The 21,309-nt window shown below is 40.8% G+C and overlaps 1 protein-coding gene across 2 annotated transcripts in view; it reads right to left on the reverse strand.

Annotated features, from left to right (window-relative positions):
- Positions 1 to 13,808, reverse strand: part of Exoc4 (exocyst complex component 4) — a 691,582-nt gene extending 677,774 nt beyond the window's left edge. For both annotated transcript variants that reach the window (XM_027391411.2, XM_027391412.2), the window contains exon 1: positions 13,652 to 13,808. In XM_027391411.2, coding sequence (XP_027247212.1) covers positions 13,652 to 13,737 — 86 coding nt within the window. In that variant the 5' untranslated portion in view covers positions 13,738 to 13,808. The remainder of the gene's footprint in view (positions 1 to 13,651) is intronic.
- Positions 13,809 to 21,309: the final 7,501 nt, after the last annotated feature.

Genomic DNA, 21,309 nt, shown 5'->3' on the forward strand with positions numbered 1-21,309 from the left:
TGTGGAAGGTCATACAGGGCAGCTCTGGCCTGGGATGACTGCGGTGGGATAGTCTCATTCACTGGAGGTCACACATGCTCATAAACGCCTGAAAGGAAATCTGGTGGCCGGCCCAATCCACATTTACTAAGCACCACCATTACTTACCATCCAGGTCCGAGTGGCTAGACACACAGCAGTAAGGAACCCAGCCCTCCCTCAAGAGCTAACATTTCAGTGTGGAGGGGCAGGCCACAAGTAGGGAGGTAGAGAAGCAAGTGCAGGAGGCAGGAGCTGCGGTACAGCAGAGACAAAAATGGCCTCCTCCTGCAAGGGCACAAAAAGGAGGCGTGTGAATAGTGCCTCTGTGAAGACGCCCTCTGAGGGGAAGCTGTTCTAGGGAGGACAGAAGATGCTCGGGACATGAAGGAAAAGGACTTCAAACTGTTAAGGAAACAGCAAGGAGATCACTGTGGCTACTGACTGCTAGGGTAGCAGTGAAGGAGGGGAGCTTAGGAGCCAGGCCAGACACACATCTGTGGGCTTTTACTCTGGGTGATCACTGAAGCCACTACTTTCGGTGATAACTTATCAGCCAGTGTTTTGTGGTGACAGACAGTAACCACATTTACACTAGTTTCATTTTAATTATATCTCATCTCTTTCAAAAAGCAAGTATCAGATGTTTTCTCTAAGAATATAGTAAAATATACAGAGCATCATTATATAAATGTAAAATATAAGTAGATCACATGGCCACACAGAGTTCACAGAAAATGAGTTTCTAATCTACATTTGAGCTTCCAAGCAGCCAAAACAAAACTTTCTAATTCTCAGACTGGAGAGATGACTCAGCAGTTAAGAGCACTGGCTGCTCTTCCAGAGGTCCTGAGTTCAATTCCCAGCAACCACATAGTGGCTCACAACCATCTGTTATGAGATCTGGTGCCCTCTTCTGGGGTGCAGATATACATGCAGGTAGGACACAGTATACATAATAAATAATCTTTAAAAAAAAAAAAGTTCTAATTCTCATTTTCTAAAAGATAGACTCCTTTACACAGGCCAAATTTTTATTTAAAACATTATGAGAGAAAAAAACAATATGGGAGACATTTTACAAAGATGTGCTCAACAATTTCTGAAAACAAGGTAACAAGCTTTACATCAACATCTCTTCAAGAGCATAATAAAAAATGAACTCCATCTTTTGAAAAATGGATATAATGCAAGTATATAGCCTCCCAATGATTTTTTTTCATTCTAATCTAAGGAGAATTTAGAGAAGTTATAGAACTAGGTGAGTCAGATCATCTTAGCAAATCTTTCAACAGCTGAGGCCACTGCCTAGCAGTTCTCTGCAGTGTAGAGCACACATGTTGGTATCAATATTGATGCAAGACTGGTAACCATCACAAAACAGCGTGACAGTGCCGAATGTAACAGCAATCACTCATGCGTGAGCCTCCAGGTTACCTGTCTGCAGATGACAGACTCCTGCTCTGCAAGCTTAGAGTATTTTAACACAGTGATAAAGGGACCTAGCTCAGTTACAAACTGAACTGTGCACCTTCCAAATGCTTTTTTCTTTTTCTTTTTCTTTTTATGATGGCATGTCAATTCTCTACTTGGACTAGGTTTAGAGATGGCAAACAGAGGAGGTGATGAAATTCAGCAAGATCAGGAAAGCCTCAGCTAGGAGTACTGTTCTTGTGAGAAAATCGGGAGACAGAAGGAATCCTGTCCACACAATCAGAGCGTAGGTCCCCATGGGGACAAAGCAAGGAGGTGGTCATCTACATGCCAAGAAGAGAGGCTTTGCCAACAACCCATCCTGATGGTGCTTTGATCTTGGACTCACAACATCCAGAGGGTGAGAAGGTATACATTTCTTTTGCTTAAGCCATCCAAATAGGTGTGCTGGGATGGCTGCTTAAGCAGAAAGCTACGCTCACTGCCTCAGAAGGCAAAGGCAAATATTATTTCAGTTGCTTAAATTCACTCTCTGTTTCTTGTTAGTTTATCTGGGGTTTGGAAGTGTGGAGTTGCAGGGGAGGAGGATTGTTGTTGGTGATTTGGTTTTGGTTTGGTTTGGTTTGAGACAGGGTCTCTCTATATAGTCAGGAGACATAGACAATTCCTAATTTTCTGCTCTAGCTGCCCAAGTCCACAGATTGAAGATGTGCACCACCAGGCTCAACTTGGTTAGTTAAATTCTCAAGGCAAATGTTGTCAATCAGCATAAACAACACACAGTTCTTGACAAATATACATGAAGAATTAACTACAACTAATGCAATCCACGATGGTTAATATACTTGTTACAAGAAATAAAAATATACACCTAAATTTCAGTAACTCCTTCAGAATGATTAAGAACTGAGCCATGGTTTTTTTCCCAGATTTTTTTTACTTAAATTAGAAACATTGTTTTACATGACAATCCCAGTTCCCTCTCCCTCCTGTCCTCCCCTACCACCACCCCCAACTAAAACCCTACCTATCACATATCCTTTCTGCTCTCCTTGGATGGTGAGGCCTTCCATAGGGTGTCATCAGAGTCTATTGTATCCTTTGGGATAGGGCCTAGGCCCACCCCTGTGTGTCTTGGCTGAGCCATGTTTTCTGAAAGCTGATAATGGGCTTACCTGTCTAGTAAGGGCATTCCTTGTTAGCCTACACTGGCCTCTCTTCTAAAAATAATAAAGACTAAGAAAACAATTAATGGGGCTGAAGAGATGCCTCAGAGGTTAAGAGCACACTGACTGCTCCTCCAGGTCTTAAATTCAATTCCCAGCAACCACATGGTGGCTTATAACCATCTATAATGGGATCTGATGCCCTCTTGTGTCATTCAGGCAAACATGCAGGCAGAACACTGTATAGAATACATACATGTGCATATATAATATATATATATATATATATATATATATATATATATCCCTTCAAGCAACTAAGAAAAACTAATTACAAGTACATATACAAAAATTGCTAATCAGCAAATGACAAAGCACCATCTACAAAAGGAATCAAGTCCTCCATTACCCCATTTCTGAGAAGTACTCCATGTAGGCCTAGGACATCAGCCAGATGTTTCAAGGTCCCTGTGCTTCTAATCATCAAGAACCTCAACCCCACCACTAGGAATATCTTCTCTCCAACACCAGAGCATAAGAAAGAACTGAACTTGAAGGTGGACTAGTTTCCAAGCCTCCAGAATGTGAAACCAAGTGCTTCACAACTGGTCTTTTCAGAGGAAATTATCCTTTTCTGTTAGTGATCCCACTAATGGCCAGAGGCCAGAGCTGATATGACCCTTCCAATGTCGATCGTGTTTTCTTCCCACACTGCCCGTTATATTATAAGCACTTGCTTCAAAGTACTAGAGTCACATTTTCTTTCCAAAAAAAAAAAAAAAAGAACCCAACCAATCTGACATCAAAATCCACCTACAGCCAGCAGGGGAACTACAGACAACAGCTCTAGGCATGAATAGAAAAACCCCAAAGCCATGAGGAAGAAGAGAGCCTGAAGGATACAAACCCTACACAGCTCAGTCTGAGCTCCCAGCTGATTATGCAAAGCAGGACACACTGCTACACTTCCTAGATGGTGAAGCATCTGTAACTGCTTCCAGGGAACTTTCAAAATAGGAGGCCCTCATCAGGAATCTGGGAGTGAATAAAGGATGACATGTGAAAGAAATGCTAGAGATGTGTATCATCACATAATCACACAAGAAACACTCTACTCAAAGCAGAAGCAAATCGACACCTCGCTTTCAAATCGGATTTTATTCTATTCAATTATATATTGTGACGCCTTGATTCTTAATTATGGCTTATTAGAGCCTATGAAATACAGGATAATCCCATCCTGATAGCAATTCACAAGGACAAGTCCCTCTGAAAAAGTTTTCTCATGCATATGAACATCCCTTAACAGCACAGAGAGACTTGTGTAGCCTCAAGTGACAGCAAACAATGTCTGCTTTAGAGTCAGTTGAAAACTCACTAGTGTCTGGCTTCAGACAGCACTTAGAGCCAATTACTACACCCAACACGTGTGCCTATAGTGCTTCAATAGTGCAATTAACTCAGTTATGCTGAACAGTACTGGAGACCAAAAGCTATAAATTGCTTAGGCAACAAAGAAGGCCATTATCTAAAATTAAGTAAAATCACCCCATTCAGGAATAAAACTGAGCTTAAGGCTGACAAACTAAACTTAAAACGCCATCTCTCTCCCACTTCCTTAAGTCCAGCATCCCTCAGAAAGCACAGTCCATAGAGATCCTCACTTCCTGGTGAGTTCCTCACAGTGAGTTTTCATTTTCTGAAAGTTATTATGTAGTCAAATACATACTGGAAATTGGGGGGTAGGCTTCTAAAAAGCAAACATCCATGAGGCTTTAGAATAAGGGTGTCATGGAGAAATGACAAAATCTAAATTAGAGGTTCTCAGTCTTCCTAACTCTGTGACCCTTCAATACAGTTCCTCATGTTGTGGTGACCCGCTACCATAAAATTATTTTCTTTGCTACTTTATAATTGTAATTTTGCTACTATGAATTGTAATGTATATAAATATCTAGTATGCAGGATATTTCATATATGAACCCTGTGAAAGGGTTGGTCAACCCCAAAGGAGTCAAGACCTACAGGTTGAGAACCAATGATGTAAAGACAAAATCATACAGTGTCTCTGTGTTTACCAATCTGCTAAATAAACACTTTGTCTCCAGCCCCACATATGCATGTTTAATGGAAGTTTTTGACCACACACAAGAGTTACAAGACTTGTCAAAAGATCCCACCTTCAAGAGATAGTGCCACATTCCAACCTGGCCTCACCTATTCCTGAACTGGCTCTAACCCTGTCTTTTCCCCAACTACATTAGCAAAATCCCAGGCATCATTTGTATTGGTATATAGCTCATCATACAAATTATCATCTTAACAGCAATGCTTTGATTTTTTTAACTTTGTGTGCGTGCGTGCGTATTCACATTTGCCCGTGGCGCTAAAGTTACAGGCAGTTCTGAGCTGCCCAATATGGACTCCTAACTGCTGAGTCATCTCTCCACCCTGAGTAATATTCTTTTTTAAAAAGCACATTCACTGAAAGATGAAAAGCATAGCTCTATCACTATCTCAACTTTTAAAAAAGGTAACAATTTGAATTTGTTTCTTTTTATTTTATTTTATTTTATTAGTTCAAATTAGAAACAAGCTTGCTTCAGATGTCAATCCCTTCTCCCTCTCCCTCACCTCCCCACCAACATCCCACCTGCCCCTAGCCATCCCCCCTCCACTCCCCAGGCAGGATAAGGCTCTCAAAAGGGTCTCCCCAAAGTCTACCACATCTTCCTTGGCCAGGCCTAGGCCCTTCCCCATGTGTCCAGGTCAAGAGAGCATCCCTTCACAATGGATGGGCTCTCAAAATCCCCCCCCCTTTTTTTTAAGACCTTACATATTTAATACAGTGGAAAAAAATTAAGTTCAACATTTCTAGACCAATAAGGCTGTTAATTTTTGTATAATGCCAACTCAACACAGTAAACTGGGATACTTTTTCCAAAGTTGACAGCACAGCTAAAGTTTCCAAAAATTGAATTTGTTTCTTATATCTTATTTCCCCAATAAAGTATGTTGAAGGGCTACTCAAACTTTATTGTGCTTTTGGGTCATCTGTATAATTATAAAAATGCAGATTCATGTCAGAGGGGTCAGGCAGTGCCTGAGACAATGCATTCCTAATAAGCTTTAAAGGTTGATTTTTGGATATAAAATAATGTGAATGACAATTCCTGGAAATAAATTGTGTCTACAAAGACTGATTGACTGATTAAAAGTGCAATGATACAGAGAGACTGGAATGTTGTGTGTCCAGAGACTAAATACCTTGTCTTGGGCTAGTGTTAGCCCCTAGAACTGGCCTTCCTTGCCCACCTCTGTGTAAGAACATTAACTAATTGATAAAAAAAAAAAAAAACTATGAAATCTACTGGCTTAGCAGACCAATAGTGTCCACCAACCAAAAGCTAAAAACTTCATCAAATAGCGTCTTGGGCCTATAAAAAAGCCTCCCCCATCTTGCTGTAACTGACTCTCTTATGTACCTACCATGTATTTTAAACTTCCCTTGGTTTTATGACTTTCTTTATTTCATAAAACTTTGAAACACGTTGAAACATGGAATCTGGGGACACCTAAATCTGTGTTCCCAGGCCATGGTCCCTCAAAATGACTGCAGAATAAACTATTTCGTATTCTCTTTAAGATGAGAGCCGTGGTTTTTATGTCAAAGGCACTAAGTTTTAAATGCAAAACAATATCTTTTGAATTATGTCCTACATTACTTTTTGGACGGGCTTATAGTAACATGCAATTCAGAAAAAATTTCCATAAAAAAACTTGAAATGCATAATTATTTATATACACACTATCAAAGGTAACACAAAAGTATTCTTTTATTACTTTGTATTAAATTGTCAGTTCCCACTGTTTTCAAGGCTAAATTCCTAGCACATAAAAAGACTGGTTACAACTATAAGGATCAAGGTCATAACTCATTTCATAGCTTGAAAGCAGTTAACAAAATGTAAACAGCACCAGACTCAGACTGTTTGCAACAAAAAGCAGAACTTAACCATTGCAAACAACTGCCAAAAACCCCTAGCTCATAACAAAAGACTCTAAGGCCTGCCCAAAGAAAACCTGTGACCACATTAAACACCAGACCAACAACTTAAAACACGACTACTGCAAGTGGCAAAATAAAATAGAGCTATATCTTTAAAATGAAGAGCTGCAAGTATATACAGTCATTTCAAGGCATGTCTCAGAATAAAGGTTTAATGAGATACATGATAGGGGCTTGGAATTTAGCTCAGTGATAGGGACCTGTCTAGCAAGCACTAAGTTCTGGGTTTGGCCCCCAACTCTGAATCTGTTTGTTTTGTTGTATGATGAATTGGTCCCAGGCACAATGTCCTGGGTTTGATATCCAGCTGTGAATTAATTTATTTGTTGTGCAATGGATTGGACCAATGGCCTAAGACATGCCAGGCAAGTACTCTCAAATTTAGTAAAAGCCAAGTTTCTAACCAAAGATACTACTGACACTAGAAATGAAGAATTGAGCATCTGAATGCCTCTGTTCCAGCTTGTGCAAGGCGCTTTCATGTCTTGTCTCATTTCATGTTCCCCTGAAACCATACCATGTCTTCTAAACATTCTGTTTCATAAATGAGAAAGTAAGACTGAAAAAAATTTTAAAAATAAAAAAAAGAAAGTAAGACTGGGGACAGTGGGGGAGCTGAGTGATTAGAAGTTACAAAACTAGTTAAGTTTTTCTTATCTACCCTAAACCACACACTGAACCTCTCACCAAAGACTGTAACCAGACATATCTATAAAGGCATCTATAATACTTGATGGTGTCACACAATAATAAAACTACAATGCTCAAAGCTTTCAAGAAATTCCAACATTAACAATGACTTCTGAGGCTTTAGAAACCAAGACTGGTGTCTTAGTTGGATTTCTACTGCGGCAACACCAAGACCAAAAAGCAAATTGGGGAGGAATGGGTTTATTGGGTTTATACGTCTACATTGTAGTCTATCACTGAAGTCAGTACAGGAATTCAAACAGGGCAGCAACATAGAGTCAGGAGTTAATTCAGAGGCCATGGAGGGGTGGTGCTTACTACCTTGCTCATCATGACTTGCTAAACCTTCTTTCTTTCTTTCTTTCTTTCTTTCTTTCTTTCTTTCTTTCTTTTTTTCTGGTTTTTTGAGACGGAGTTTCTCTGCATAGCTTTGGAGCCTGTCCTGGAACTCGCTCTGTAGACTCGGCTGGCCTCTGCCTCCCCAAGTGCTGGGATTCAAGGTGTGCACCACCACTGCCAGGCTTCAACTTGCTTTGTTATAGAACAGAGAACCACCAGCCCAGGGATGGCCCCAACCACAATTAGCTGGGCTCTTGCCTATCAATCGCTAATTAAGAAAATGCTCCACAGGCTTGCCTACAGCCCAATCTTATGGAGGCATTTCCTCAATCAAGGTTTCCTCCTCCATCAGATGACTACAGTTTATGTCAACTTGACATAAATCTAGCCAGCACAACTCAGTTCAATATATTAATTCTGCACATACATCTAAAAAATGGAGAATTTTCTTCTCGTTTCCATAAATGCCATTATCAGCTGTCCCAGAACCTCCTGAAAGTTTGTTCTGTTTCCAAACAGAGTCTCATGTACCCCTTATCCCAAGTGCTACAGTTACAGGTATAGACCACCACACCTACTTTATCCTGGGGCTCTAACCCAGGGCTTTGTGCTAGGCAAGTACTCTACCAACTGAGCTCCATCTCCAGTCCTGACACTGTTTATCTCATAGCATCAAATCACTGAGGGAAACAAGGCTGAGGGAAACAAAGAGTAAGAAACCTAAACTATTTTTGCGATGAGCTCAGATGGAGAGAGATGGTTATAGGGACAGTAGCTATGCCTAACACAGCTCTTGGGATACAGCTCAAAAAAGAGTGGCCAAACTTTTCCTGCCACAAACTGTCACAAACCTCAAAGATCTCTGTTCAAAGCCCAGATCAAAGCCTAGACCCCTCAACAAACTTTACTTTGAATTAACTATGGGCTGACCAAAATATCCTCTACAGGAAGGAAGAAATTTTACAGGAGCCTACAATAAAGGATTTTCTATGTTTTTGAAATTCCAACTTCTGTGAAGACATAAAAGTTGATGAAAATGTGAGCCTCCAATGCCTTCAAACCTCCTTGACATCTGTAACCAGCCTGTCTGCAAAAGCTCTGCTCCAATGTTTCAATAAGGTCTCCTTAAGTCACAACCAGAGTCTGTCTCCCCAATTAAACTGGCTATTTGCAGGCTGATGTACAAAAAAGGCATAGTCAATGTTTAATTGGAAAGCAAATCACCTAACAGTAAGTGGTAGACACATTTCCCAATTAAAAATCTGACAAGAACTCACAAAAATAAAATAACATCTCTGAAATGCCATCTTCCTTCTTTCACAACTCCAATTTCACACCAAACAAAAGGTTGAAGTGGAGTAATCAGTAGGAAAGAAGATACAGGTGTGTGTGTGTGTGTGTGTGTGTGTGTGTGTCAGTAGGAAAAAAGAAGATATGGGTGGATGGGTGGGTGGGTGTGTGTGGGTGTGTTTAAAATGTCCAAACTGGACTCTGTCCACCCAATTAGGGCTGCTGTAAAGGGCCAGTGGTGACTTAAACCCAAAATCTACAGTTAGTGGCAGTCTCCAAAAGACCAAATCACATGCACTATCCCTCCTCACCAAAAGCCTTCCTGACAGACCTGAGGACCTCTAAACAGACACAAGAGTAGATCAATCCACACCTGACTGTCCTGAAATGTATTCAGGGTTTTTAAGTGATCAGATATTTTAATTTACATATCTTCTAAGTCTCTTTCTATGAAATATAAGATTGCAATTACACAGCCAGGTGCTGATGGTGCACCCCTTTAATCCTAGCACTCAGGAAGCAGAGGCAGGTGGATCTCTGTGAGTTCAAGGCCAGCCTGATCTACAAAGTGAGTTCCAGGACAGCCAGGGCTGCAAAGACCAACCCTGTTTCAAAAAAACCAAAACAAACAAAAAAAGACCACAAATGCACTGTATTTCTATTTTTTTTTATTTTAAATTGTCAATGACTAGTAAAACACTGACTCATTATCCAATTAGTTACTACCATGTTAGAAAATGGCAATGAGATCTGGCTGTGATGGAGCAGGCCTATACCGAGTGTCAGGAGGTATACTCAAAAGAATCAGAAGTGCAAGATTATCTGTGCCTATTTAGCAAGTTCAAGGCCAGTGTGAACTACATGCAACCCTGTCTCAAAAATCCATATACAAACAAAAAGAATAAATGGCAATGAGACCAGGGCATTTCCTTTGTGTACACTAGCTCATTCCTTACATTAGATCTAAATCTAGAGTTTAATTCTGTACCAAAAAGAGTACACTACAAGAAATGCTCTTCCCTTCTAACTATTAAGAATATCATTTTAGTCAGATGTGGTAGCTCACATCTTTAATCCCAGCACTTGGGCAACAGAGGCAAATAGATCTTGAGTTCAAGGCCAACCTGACTACATAGCAAGTCCAGGCCAGCAAGGGCTTTATAGTAAGGCCTTATTTCTAAATTAAAAAAATAAAGTCATTTTAAAAGTAATATAAAATGTTACAACATATAACCTAGTGTAGACATGGTGTTTTACACATTCAGAGAAGAGAACTGAAGGAATTTTTTAAACATTCCAAAACAAGAAAAACAGCTGCTCAGTGACAGAAAAAAATAAAGATGAAACAATTGAACTGTTTAAAAGACAGTGGATTCTGTCACTAGCTTAATTTTGTGACAAAATGACAGGTCTAGGGCAACATGAAAGAGTTAGCATGTACCAAGCACCCTTACGGTAATACTTAGACTTTATAGACGCAAACCTAAAATGGGTTTTCCTTTGTGAAGCTTGTTGCCAAAGCAACCAGAAAAGGTCTAGTCTTTCAAGAGAATATGAAAAATGTTAAGGATAGGAGGAGGTAATTGAAGTACATGGGAAGATCTAAGAATAATGAATACAATTTGCAAGAAGAGCAACATGAAGGACACATGGAACAGATCTGAAGAGCAGAAACCAGAAGGACACACAGTCACTAAGAAGAAATGCACAGTCCTGTTCTATTTTTCCAATCAGGGCCCGTCTCTCACCCCAAACGCCAACACCAAAGTTATACTACCATTCTCCTCCCATGCACTGTTGAGGAAATTTAAACCGCTGAGTTAAGCACAAAAGAAAAGCAGGAAACACCAACAGAGATTGGCAACATCCTCCCTCATTCCAAAGCCAAATGTTTCTGTTTCCAAAGGAATGTTGAGAAACAAACAGCAACACTGCAGCACCAAAAACATCTTGTTTTGTGTTACTACTCAGGCATGAACCCCAATCTTACAAGACTTGCCTAGAATGATAGGTCCAGACATACCTTAATGGCATGATTGTAAAATGCACAATAAAGGAAACATGTCATTCAATGTTCCCATGTGATCTGGATTAGGAATCAAAATTAAAGCAGTGCTTCACAACAGAGGGCAAAGGAAAAGAAGCCTGAGCCAAAATCATGGTAAAAAAGTGATGGCAACACAGATTGGCTTAAGAGATGGATAACAGACCAGGCAGTGGTGGCTCTCACCTTTAACCCCAGTACTCAAGAGGCAGAGACAGACCTCTCTGTGAGTTTGAGGCCAGCCTGGCCTACAGAGAGAGTTCTAGGACAGCCAGGGCTACACAGAGAGACCCTGTCTGGGGGAGGGGGGTGTTGCGGTGAACACCTGTGATACCTACACTTGGCAGATGCAAGCAAGAGTTCAAGGTTACTGCTATTTACATAATGAGTTGAAGCCAGACTAGGCTGCATTTCTCAATACAGAACAATGCTGTACACTAGCAGTGGGTTACGGCCCCAAAGATGACAAAGAATTGGCCCTTCAAGCAAATGTATATCTCTACTTGAGAATCAGTCAAAAGTTTCAAGTCCTTCAGTTTTTAAATGTCACATATTGAGGATAAATCTAACTGCCACTTAAGAAATCTGACAAACAAAGCCTACGGAATCAGAAGCACAAAAAGGGTGGGACATGTGTTTACAGCTGTCACTTCCTCTAACTCTCTCCACTTCAGTTGGAAGTGACCACTCCTTCCATAAATTCTCAATCTCTGTAACATTCCATCTTTCTCCAAGTCCACTTCATACTCTTTAAACATCTTTATCTCACAAGTAGAATACACACTCCTCAGGACTAATATTGTATCTGACTTGTCTTTGAAAACCTCAGGGCATCCATAAACTCACCCAACAAATTCCTAAGTACTAAATAAATGCCAGGCACCATATTTAGTAAATAACTATTGTTTATGTGAGTGTTGACTATCAGGCAGGGAAAAAAAAAAACCAAGTTCAGAAGAAGATTCCATTTATACTAGAATTTCAAAGAAATCAGATGGGCTACTATAAATGCTTTGACTGAGGTTTTACTATCAAGGGACATACCTGTGCTATTTACTGTTAAAGGCTACAAGCCTGCAGTTATACATGACAGGTCTGGGCATACCTTAATAGCGTGATTATACAAAGTGTATTATTTTCACAGGAAGTTTGCAAAATAAACTCGAATTTGTACAATAAAAAATGATAATTCCACAGGCCATTGTCTTAAACTACTGTCTGAGCCATCTCAGTATGGCTTTATTTGCTTTATTCCAAAGCAAATAAAAATAAGATATGCATGTGTCACTTCAGCAACTACTGACATAAAAGCCATAGATAGGTCTTTTTCAGTGTATTGAGTGGAAAACTTTTTAAAGCTCGATTTATCCATTCTTTCCAGGGCTTACAACCTACCAGATTATGGTGGATCCTAAAAAAAAAAAAATAATAATCATCACCAGGACCATTGCAGAAGAATGGTCAAATCATTAGATTAAGAACTCAAGGCAGGCGTTGGTGGCGCACACCTTTAATCTTGGGAGGCAGAGGCAGGTGGATCTCTGTGAGTTCGAGGCCAGCCTGGTCTCCAGAGCGAGTGCCAGGATAGGCTCCAAAGCTACACAGAGAAACCCTGTCTCGAAAAAACAAAACAAAACAAAACAAAACTTCAAATCAGGGGGCTGGAGAGATGGCTCAGAGGTGAAGTGCACTGACTGCTCTTCCAGAGGTCCTGAGTTTAATTCCCAGCACCCACACGGTGGCTCACAGCCATCTCTTATGAGATCTGGTGCCCTCTTCTGGTGTGCAGATATACATGGAAGCAGAATGTTGTATACATAATAAATCTTTAAAAAAAAAAAAAAAAAAAAACTCATATCAACGTGAAGGATAAGAGGGGAAAACAAGGGATATTTGTTTCATGGAAATACGGAAATACGTGGGGTGAAATTCAAATGACAACCACCTATGTGTTATAATGCATTTTATTCAGGCAGGTCTAAATTTGTTTAACTTTTTTTTTTTAAATAGACCTGAAAATAGTCCACCACTCCCACTGTCACCCCGATATTTCAGGAAGAGAGTAGTAACACGTAGGGCATTTCGAAATTCAGTTTGGTATGACTGGGGAAGGGGGGGAGAGACTGGAATAAGAAAGCGAATAAAAATAAGATACGCATGTGTCACTTCAATATCCAGTGCTAAGCAGCTCACTGCAGAACCTGGGATCCGCTGTGCAATAGCTGTGGCTCCTCACAGGGGGTGGAAAGTGCCCAGAGTGGGACACCTGACAGGAGGCTCGCCCGGGCCACAGCCGGCCTTCCAGAGTGCGAGCTGCACCGGGGTCTCCAGTACCCGGTCCAGGGATGAATGAGCGCACCTGCTCCGGGCTGCTTCCCGCCCTGGAGCCGGGACCCAAGAAGGACCGTGCCCTGAGGAGAAGACTGGGGGGCGGCTCCCCGCCTCGCGTCCGGCCCCAGAAACGCTGGGGACCCTGGGGAGGGGCTGGGGAGACCCGGAGGAAGGGAAGGGCCGGCGGGCGGGGCCCGCCCGACGCCTCTCCCTTCCTCGGCGGAGGGCGAGCCGCTGCCCTGTCCTCACCCTGCCTCCTGCCTCCCTCACCTGATCACCGAGATGAGCAGCCCCGAGGGGTCTTTGCTTTTGCTGACTGTGCTCCTGTACTTCCCACCAGCTCCTTCTGCCGCCATCTTGCTACGGGAGCCAGAGCCAGGTGCTTGACAGGACCGGGAAAGAGTAAACTCCGCAAGCGGAACATCCACCAATGGCAGGAAACAACCGCGGAGGCGCGGAAGTGAAGAGACCAATCACTGGAGGGAGAAGGCGGGACTGATGCTCAGCTGGAGGCCGAGGCGCCCGTCCGCTCTAAGCACTCTGGGAAACGTAGTTCTACGAGTCCTGGGCATGCCTGGACAATAAGCCCATGGCAACTTCTTCAAGTCTCCTAATGGGTGCCTTCTTTAGATCTCTTCAGATCTCTGGTTGTTGCTCAGTTTGCTCCCTTTTATAACTTTACACTTTTTTTAAATTTACAGTATCAGATATCAAAACCGATACGCAGATACTACGCGTATTTGAACGAAGACCCCCAAAGGTATGCTTGTGCTTGAGTGTGCAAAAATATTAACTTGAAATACTGTCTTTAATCAGCCAAATGCAAATTTTGTAGGCACGTGCTTTTCTTGGGTATTTGCTAAGACTGGATTTTTCAACACTGTCTTATGTGTAAGTACACTTTTGCATGATGAATGCTTTTCTGAAAAAAAGTAACAGAAACAGGCAAACGGATATTGATAAAGGAAAGGGAATAACTGGAAAACAAAGCTGTCCTGCGTGCAGATGCCTTTCCAAACTAAGTGCACAATGGTATCTTAAGGCGATTTGAACTGGTAACGTTATGTCTCCTGCATTGGCTCTACTGGCAAGCCAAGGTCAGAATGTTGATGGAAAATGAGAAGACAGGGCACAAGAATGAAGATACCAAGAAGGAAGTAAGGAGGCGCTTTGCTTATAGGGATGAAAATTTAAGGACTTCAGAAACAGAAAGTAGACTGACTCAGTCTGGATCTGTGGAACAGCGAACACAGAATGCAGCCATTTTAATTAAGTGGTAGACATTCACACTGACCTTCTAAGTTCATCACAAACCATATAGAGAACTTCAGAGTATTCAACCCAATCATTCCAGCCCTAAAGACTTTGTTACTAAAGAAATAGAAGGCTAAGGGTACTGGAGAGATGGCTCAGTGCTTAAGAGCACGGGATGTCTCCTCATGAGGACCTGGGTTCAATTCTCAGCATCCACATTTCAGCTCACAACACTCTGCAACTACAGTTGCAGTGGATTTGATACCCTCACACAGACATGAATGCAGACAAAACACCAGTACACATTAAAAATAAAATAAAACAGTTTTAAAAGGAATTAGAAGGTTATATAAAATAGATTTGGTAAACATATATAATTTTATATATGCCCATCAAAAATAATGACTTTAATGTTTTTTTATGAAAATAAGATTTTTGTACCTAACGCAAACTATAGCCATCAGTAATTCATAGAGGAAAGAAGAAGCAGTAGTGCCATATGGTTAAAAATGCAGGCTATGGAGAGGGAAGCAACTACCCCAGGGGTTCTCAAACCTCCTAATGTGACCCTTTTTATTATTATTAATTTATTTTTTACATCCCAATCCCAGTTCCCCCTACCTCCTCTTCTCTCAATCCTCCCCACTTCCCCCACACCTGACCTCCCATCTGCTCCATGGAGAGGGTAAAGCCTTCCCTAGGAAGTCTACTAAGTATGTCCCATCATCTGGTTGAGGCAGGACCAAGGTACCCCCACCCCCCCACCCTCCCCGTCTAGGCTGAGTAAGGTATCTCTCCATATAGAATGGTCTGTACTAAGTCAGTTTGTGCATTAGAGTTAGATCTTGGACCCACTGTCAGTGGCCTCATATATTGTCCCATGCTTCAACCCCTTAATACAATTCCTTATGTTGTGGTGACCCACGACCATAAAATTAGAAACAAGACAAGGATGTGTCCATTTTCAATGTGTCTATTCAATAAAACTCTGGACACTGTAGCCAGAGGGGGAAAAAAGTGAAAAGCATCTAATTTCCAAAGGTAGAAACAAAACAATCTCTATTTATGGACAATTATTTTATACAGATTGTATCATAAAGATAATTACGAGCCAGGTGGTAGTGGCATGTGCCTTTAATCCCAGCACTCAGGAGGCAGAGGCAGGCAGATCTCTGTGAGTTCAAGGCCCACCTAGTTTACAGAGCTAGTTCCAGGACAGCTAGGGCTGTTACTAAGAGAAACCCTGTCTCAAAAAACAAAAACAAACAAAAAAAAACAATAAAAGAAAAGACACAAAACACTATTAGAGCTGCTGAGCATGGTAGCTCATGCCTTGAATCCCAGGACTTGGAGGCAGAGGCAGGAGGAACTCTGACTTCAAGGCCTGCCTGGTCTACAAAGCAAGTTCCAAGACAGTCAAGGCTGTTACACAGAGAAAGCCTGTCTCAAAAAAAATAAAAAGAAAAAAACAAAAAAAAAAAAACCTCAAAACAAAACACTACTAGAGCTAATAAAAGAATTCAACAATGTCACAGGATACAAAGTTCAAAATTTTCAGTGATATTCCTATACAATAAGAAAGAACAATCTTATAAAGAAATTAATTTAGCCAGGTATGTAGCACACACCTTTAATCTCAGGATTTAGGAAGTATCGGCAGGTAGATGTCTGTGAGTTCCAGACCAGCCTGCTCTACATATAGTTCCATCCAGGACATTCAGGACTATGTAGAGAGACCCTGTCAAAAGGAAGAAGGAAGGAAGGAAGGAAGGAAGGAAGGAAGGAAGGAAGGAAGGAAGGAAGGAAGGAAGGAAGGAAGGGAAGGAAGGGAAAAGGAAAAAAAGAAAGAAATTAGCTGAATAATCCCAACACAACAAAAGTGAAATGAATAAAACAGGAATAAGTTTAAGCAGAAAAATCATATGTATATGTTGAGAACTACCAAAAATTGCTGGAGAAAAAATAAAGGAATGCCTAGTGCATAAACTTCTTCAGCAATAGAATAGTTGATGCTAAAATCCATGTGTAAACATAAAAATCCATGAATAGCCTAAACAATCTTGGGAAAGAAAATAATAAGATAATTGGCTAGGCTGACTGGTCAGTGAGCACCCGGGATCCTCCTGTCTCTCAGTGAGAAACCCTGACTCAAAAACAAACGAGTTGGAAAGAAACTGAGGAGGACACCTTGGTTGACCTCAGGACTTCATAGACATAAACACACAAAGACTAATACAGAAGATTTGCATTTTCTGGTTTAAAACCACCTAGAAAAGCTAGAGCCATCAAAAAGAAGAGCTAACCTAGCCCGGCGGTGATGGCACATGCCTTTAATCCCAGCACTCAGGAGGCAGAGGCAGTTGAATGTCTGTGAGTTCGAGACCAGCCTGGTCTACAAGAGCTAGTTCCAGGACAACCTCCAAAGCCACAGAGAAACCTTGTCTTAAAAAAAAAAAAGAAGAGCTAAACTAAGAGGAAACATAGAAATGGACTACAACTGAGAATCCAGAGATAACCCCACACGTCTATAGGCTGTTGGCTTTTTTCTATTTTTAAGATTTATGCATTTTAATTTGTGTAAAAGTGTTTGCCTGCACGTATGTGTATGCATACCTGTGTGTGCCCTAGTGCTTGCAGAGGCCAGAAGATGGCATCAAATGTTCTGGAACTGGAGGTACAGATGGTTGTAAGAGGTCATGTAGGCGCTAGGAAGCAAACCCAGGTTTTCTGCAAAAGCAGCAAGTGTTCTTCTTTTAAGATTTGTTTATTTATTCATGTGACTGCTCTATTTTCATGTATGCCTACATGACAGAATAGGGCATCAGGGTTCATTATAAATAGTTGTGAGCTACCATGTAGTTTCTGGGAATTAAACTCAGGACCTCTGGAAGAGCAGCCAGTGCCCTTAATCACTGAGCCATCTGTCTTTGATCAGTTTGTTTTTGACAAGGTTTCCAATATGATTCAAAATGATATTTTTATTATCATTTTTAAAATATGGATATTTCAAATACGAGGGGGAGAATAGTCTTTTCAATAAATGACAATAGAACACTAGATGTAAACATGAAAATAAGTGAAGTGGGCACCTACGTCATACCACACATAAAAACTAAGAATGTATCAAAGCCCTAAATTCATTATTTAAAGCTTTTGGAAGAAAATATAGAGGCCAATCCTTATGGTCTTGGATTTAACAATAGATTTTAAGATATGACAACAAAAATAAGAGCAACAAAAGGAAAATGTATATTAAAAATAGGAATTTCTTAGGCCAGGCGTTGGTGGCACACGCCTTTAATCCCAGCACTCGGGAGGCAGAGGTAGGCGGATCTCTGTGAGTTCGAGGCCAGCCTGGTCTCCAGAGCGAGTGCCAGGATAGGCTCCAAAGCTACACAGAGAAACCCTGTCTCGAAAAACAAAAAAAAAAAAAAAAAAAGGAATTTTTTTATAGAGTTGTAAGCTATATATCTGATATTTTCAAAAGCCCCAAAGGACATACAAATGCTCAACATTATTATTGGTGAAATGAAAATTAGAACAATAATAGCTACCACTTCACATTCACTCAGCTGACTGTTTTCCTTGATTACAAATGTTTTGCATGAGGGTACATATTTGATGTGAGGTCGGAGAACAACTGCCTGGAGCAACTCTTTCCATGCACCCCGTTGGCCTCAAACTCACACAGATCCACCTGCCTGGGCCAAGATTAAGGGCACAGCCCACTACACCCAGCCCCAAAATGAAAAATGAATTCTGGTTAGTACATAAAGACATCTGAACAATGTTGCCAAGAATATGAACTGTTTCAGTCAATGTGGAAGCAGTGGTTTCTTTCCCAAATAATACCCAAGAGAATTACATGTTTAAAAATAACATGTACATAGCATTCATAGAAGCATTCTTGACAATAGTGATCAATTTGGTGTAATATGAGATGTGTGATTGTGGTATAAACAAATACAGTATGCCCGTAGAATACCGCAAAACCATAAAAGGGAGTGAAGTACTGGTACGCACTACCATATTAATTCTCCTGCAACACTGTGCCAAGTGAAAGAAGCCAGACATTTCTATAAAATATCCTAGCCAGGTAGTGGTAGCTCACGAGTTTAATCCCAGCACTGGGGAGGCAGAGACAGGTGGATCTCTGAGTTCAAGGCCAGCCTGGACTATAGATAGAGCTCCAGGATAGCCAGAGCTACACAGAGAAACCCTGTTTCAAACACACACACACACACAATCTCTCAAAATAATAAACAAACAAACAATTAAAATGAAACACCCAGAATGAGTAAATTCATGGAGACAAAAAGCAAATTAGTGAGTGTTCAGAGTTGGGAGATAGGTGACTTTATAATAGAAAGTACATAATATAGACAGTTTCAGTGTTTATCCTTGCACAACTTTTGACTCTATTAAGCCCACTGTTAGCACATTTAAGATGATAAAAAAAAGTAGTTTATGTGGTGTGTATTTTAAAGTATGCATTTGTGCTGTAGGACTGCCTAGATTCAATCCAAGGTCTCAACCGACTCTGTACTTCAGTTTCCATATCTGTTTGGCAGGTAATAACATGACTTTCCTTTGAAGCATGACTTCCAAGTGTCTAAAGTATGTCTCTGGCAGTAATGTAAGGTTGTTTTAAGACACAATAATATGAAGCCACACCTTTAATTCCCGAACTCTAGAGGCAGAAGCAGGTGGATCTCTATAAATTCAAGGTGAATTCAAGTCCAACCTGGGCTACAGACTGAGTTCCAGGAGAGCCAGAGCTACACAAAGAAACCCTGTCTTGAAAAACAGAAAACAAAAAGACACAATAATTTGGATAATTTTTCCTTTATTTGTATGCTTTCCTATGGGTCCTATAAACTTTACATGGAAATAAACAAATGCATTTTATTTAAATGCAAGAATTGGATAAGTGTTAAGAATGATGGACTGCTTTACCACATACTAGAAGTGTAATTAGGTGATAATTGAATTATCACACACCAAATTAAACCCTCAAGAAAGTGTTCTAAGCGTCCTGTTTCATATCACACTTCAGGAAAACTTAACCTTTCATCTTCTAGTGATAAATATAGTCTTTGACATTGTTTCTATTCTTGGTTGCCTTGAAGAGTAACTCCAAGCTTGTACTAGAATGTGGGGAAAATGTTTTTTTTTTTTTCTATTTTCAGAAGGATTAGTAGATCTACCCACTTATAACTATCAGCATTCAACATAGACTCTCAAAGTCAATAGGCTACTTAGAACCAAATAACATTTCTCAACATATAAGAGATTAGTTATAGATACTTCTGTGTAGAGATGATGACATGAATATGTGGTAGGAATTTATAAATAAACATAGTCCAAAGAATTTACTGAATATGCACGAATGCGCACAAATACACACACAATGCTACAGATTTTTCAATGAAAAAGAATCAGAGAAATCTAGGATGGCCAGCAAAATCTTAATGAACAGATAGGTTACAATTAAGCTGACTTTAAAAATAGAATGGAAGGGATAGAGAAATTGCTCAGTGCCCCAGCTCCAAGGCACACTTTCCCTGTTTTGGTTGTATCTTAGTTAGACTAACTGTTGTTGTGAAGAAACATCATAACCAAAAGCAACTTGGAGAGGAAAGGGTTTTGTTTTGTTTGTTTGTTTTTTGTTTTTCGAGACAGAGCATTTGCTCTGAAGACCTGGCTGGCCTCTAACTCACAGAGACCGCCTGCCTCTGCCTCCCAAGTGCTGGGATTAAATGCATGTGCCACCAATGCCCAGCAAGGAAAGGGTTTATTTGGCTTCCTTGTCACTATTCATCATCAAAGAAAGTCAGGACAGGAACTCAAGCAGGGCTGAAACATGGAGACAAGAGGCCATAGAAGAATGCTGCATACTGGCTTGCTTCCCATAGCTTGCTCAACCTGTTTGCTTGCTTTTTATTGTGGTTGGTTTGATTTGGTTTGGTTTGGTTTGGTTTGGTTTGGTTTGGTTTCTCTGTATAGCCCTGGCTGTCCAAGCATTCCCTCTGTAGACCAGGCTGTCCTGGAACTCAAAAGATCTCTGCCTCTGCCTTTTGAGTGCTGGGATTAAAGGTGTTCGTCAATACCCAGCAACAGCCTACTTTCTTATGAAATTCAGAATCACCAGCCCAGAAGTGAACTCACCAACAATGAACTAGGCCCTCCCACATCAATTATTAATTAAGAAAAGCCCTACAGGCTTTCCTACAGCACAATTTCATGGAAGCATTTTCTCAATTGAGGTTTCCTCTTTTCAAATAACTGTAGCTTATGTCAAGTTGGCATAAAACTAGCCAGCAAACATGGCACACACACACACACACACACACACTGCTGTAGTTAGGGTTTCTATTGCTGTGAAGGGACACCATGACCATGGCAACTCTTATAAGGAAAACATTTAATTGTGGTGGCTCACTTACAGTTTCAGGGGTCCAGTCCATTATCATCATGGCAGGGAGCATGGTAGCATACACACAGACATGTTGCTGGCTACATCTTGCTCAGAAGGCAATAGGGAGTAGACTGTGACATTGGGCAGTATCTTGAGCATAGAAAACCACAAAGCCTGACTCCACAGTGACACAGTTCCTCCAACAAGGCCACGCCTCCTAATAGTGCCACTCCCTTTGGGGACCATTTTCTTTCAA

This window comes from Cricetulus griseus (genome assembly GCF_003668045.3).
Source record: "Cricetulus griseus strain 17A/GY chromosome 1 unlocalized genomic scaffold, alternate assembly CriGri-PICRH-1.0 chr1_0, whole genome shotgun sequence".
NCBI lineage: Eukaryota > Metazoa > Chordata > Mammalia > Rodentia > Cricetidae > Cricetulus > Cricetulus griseus.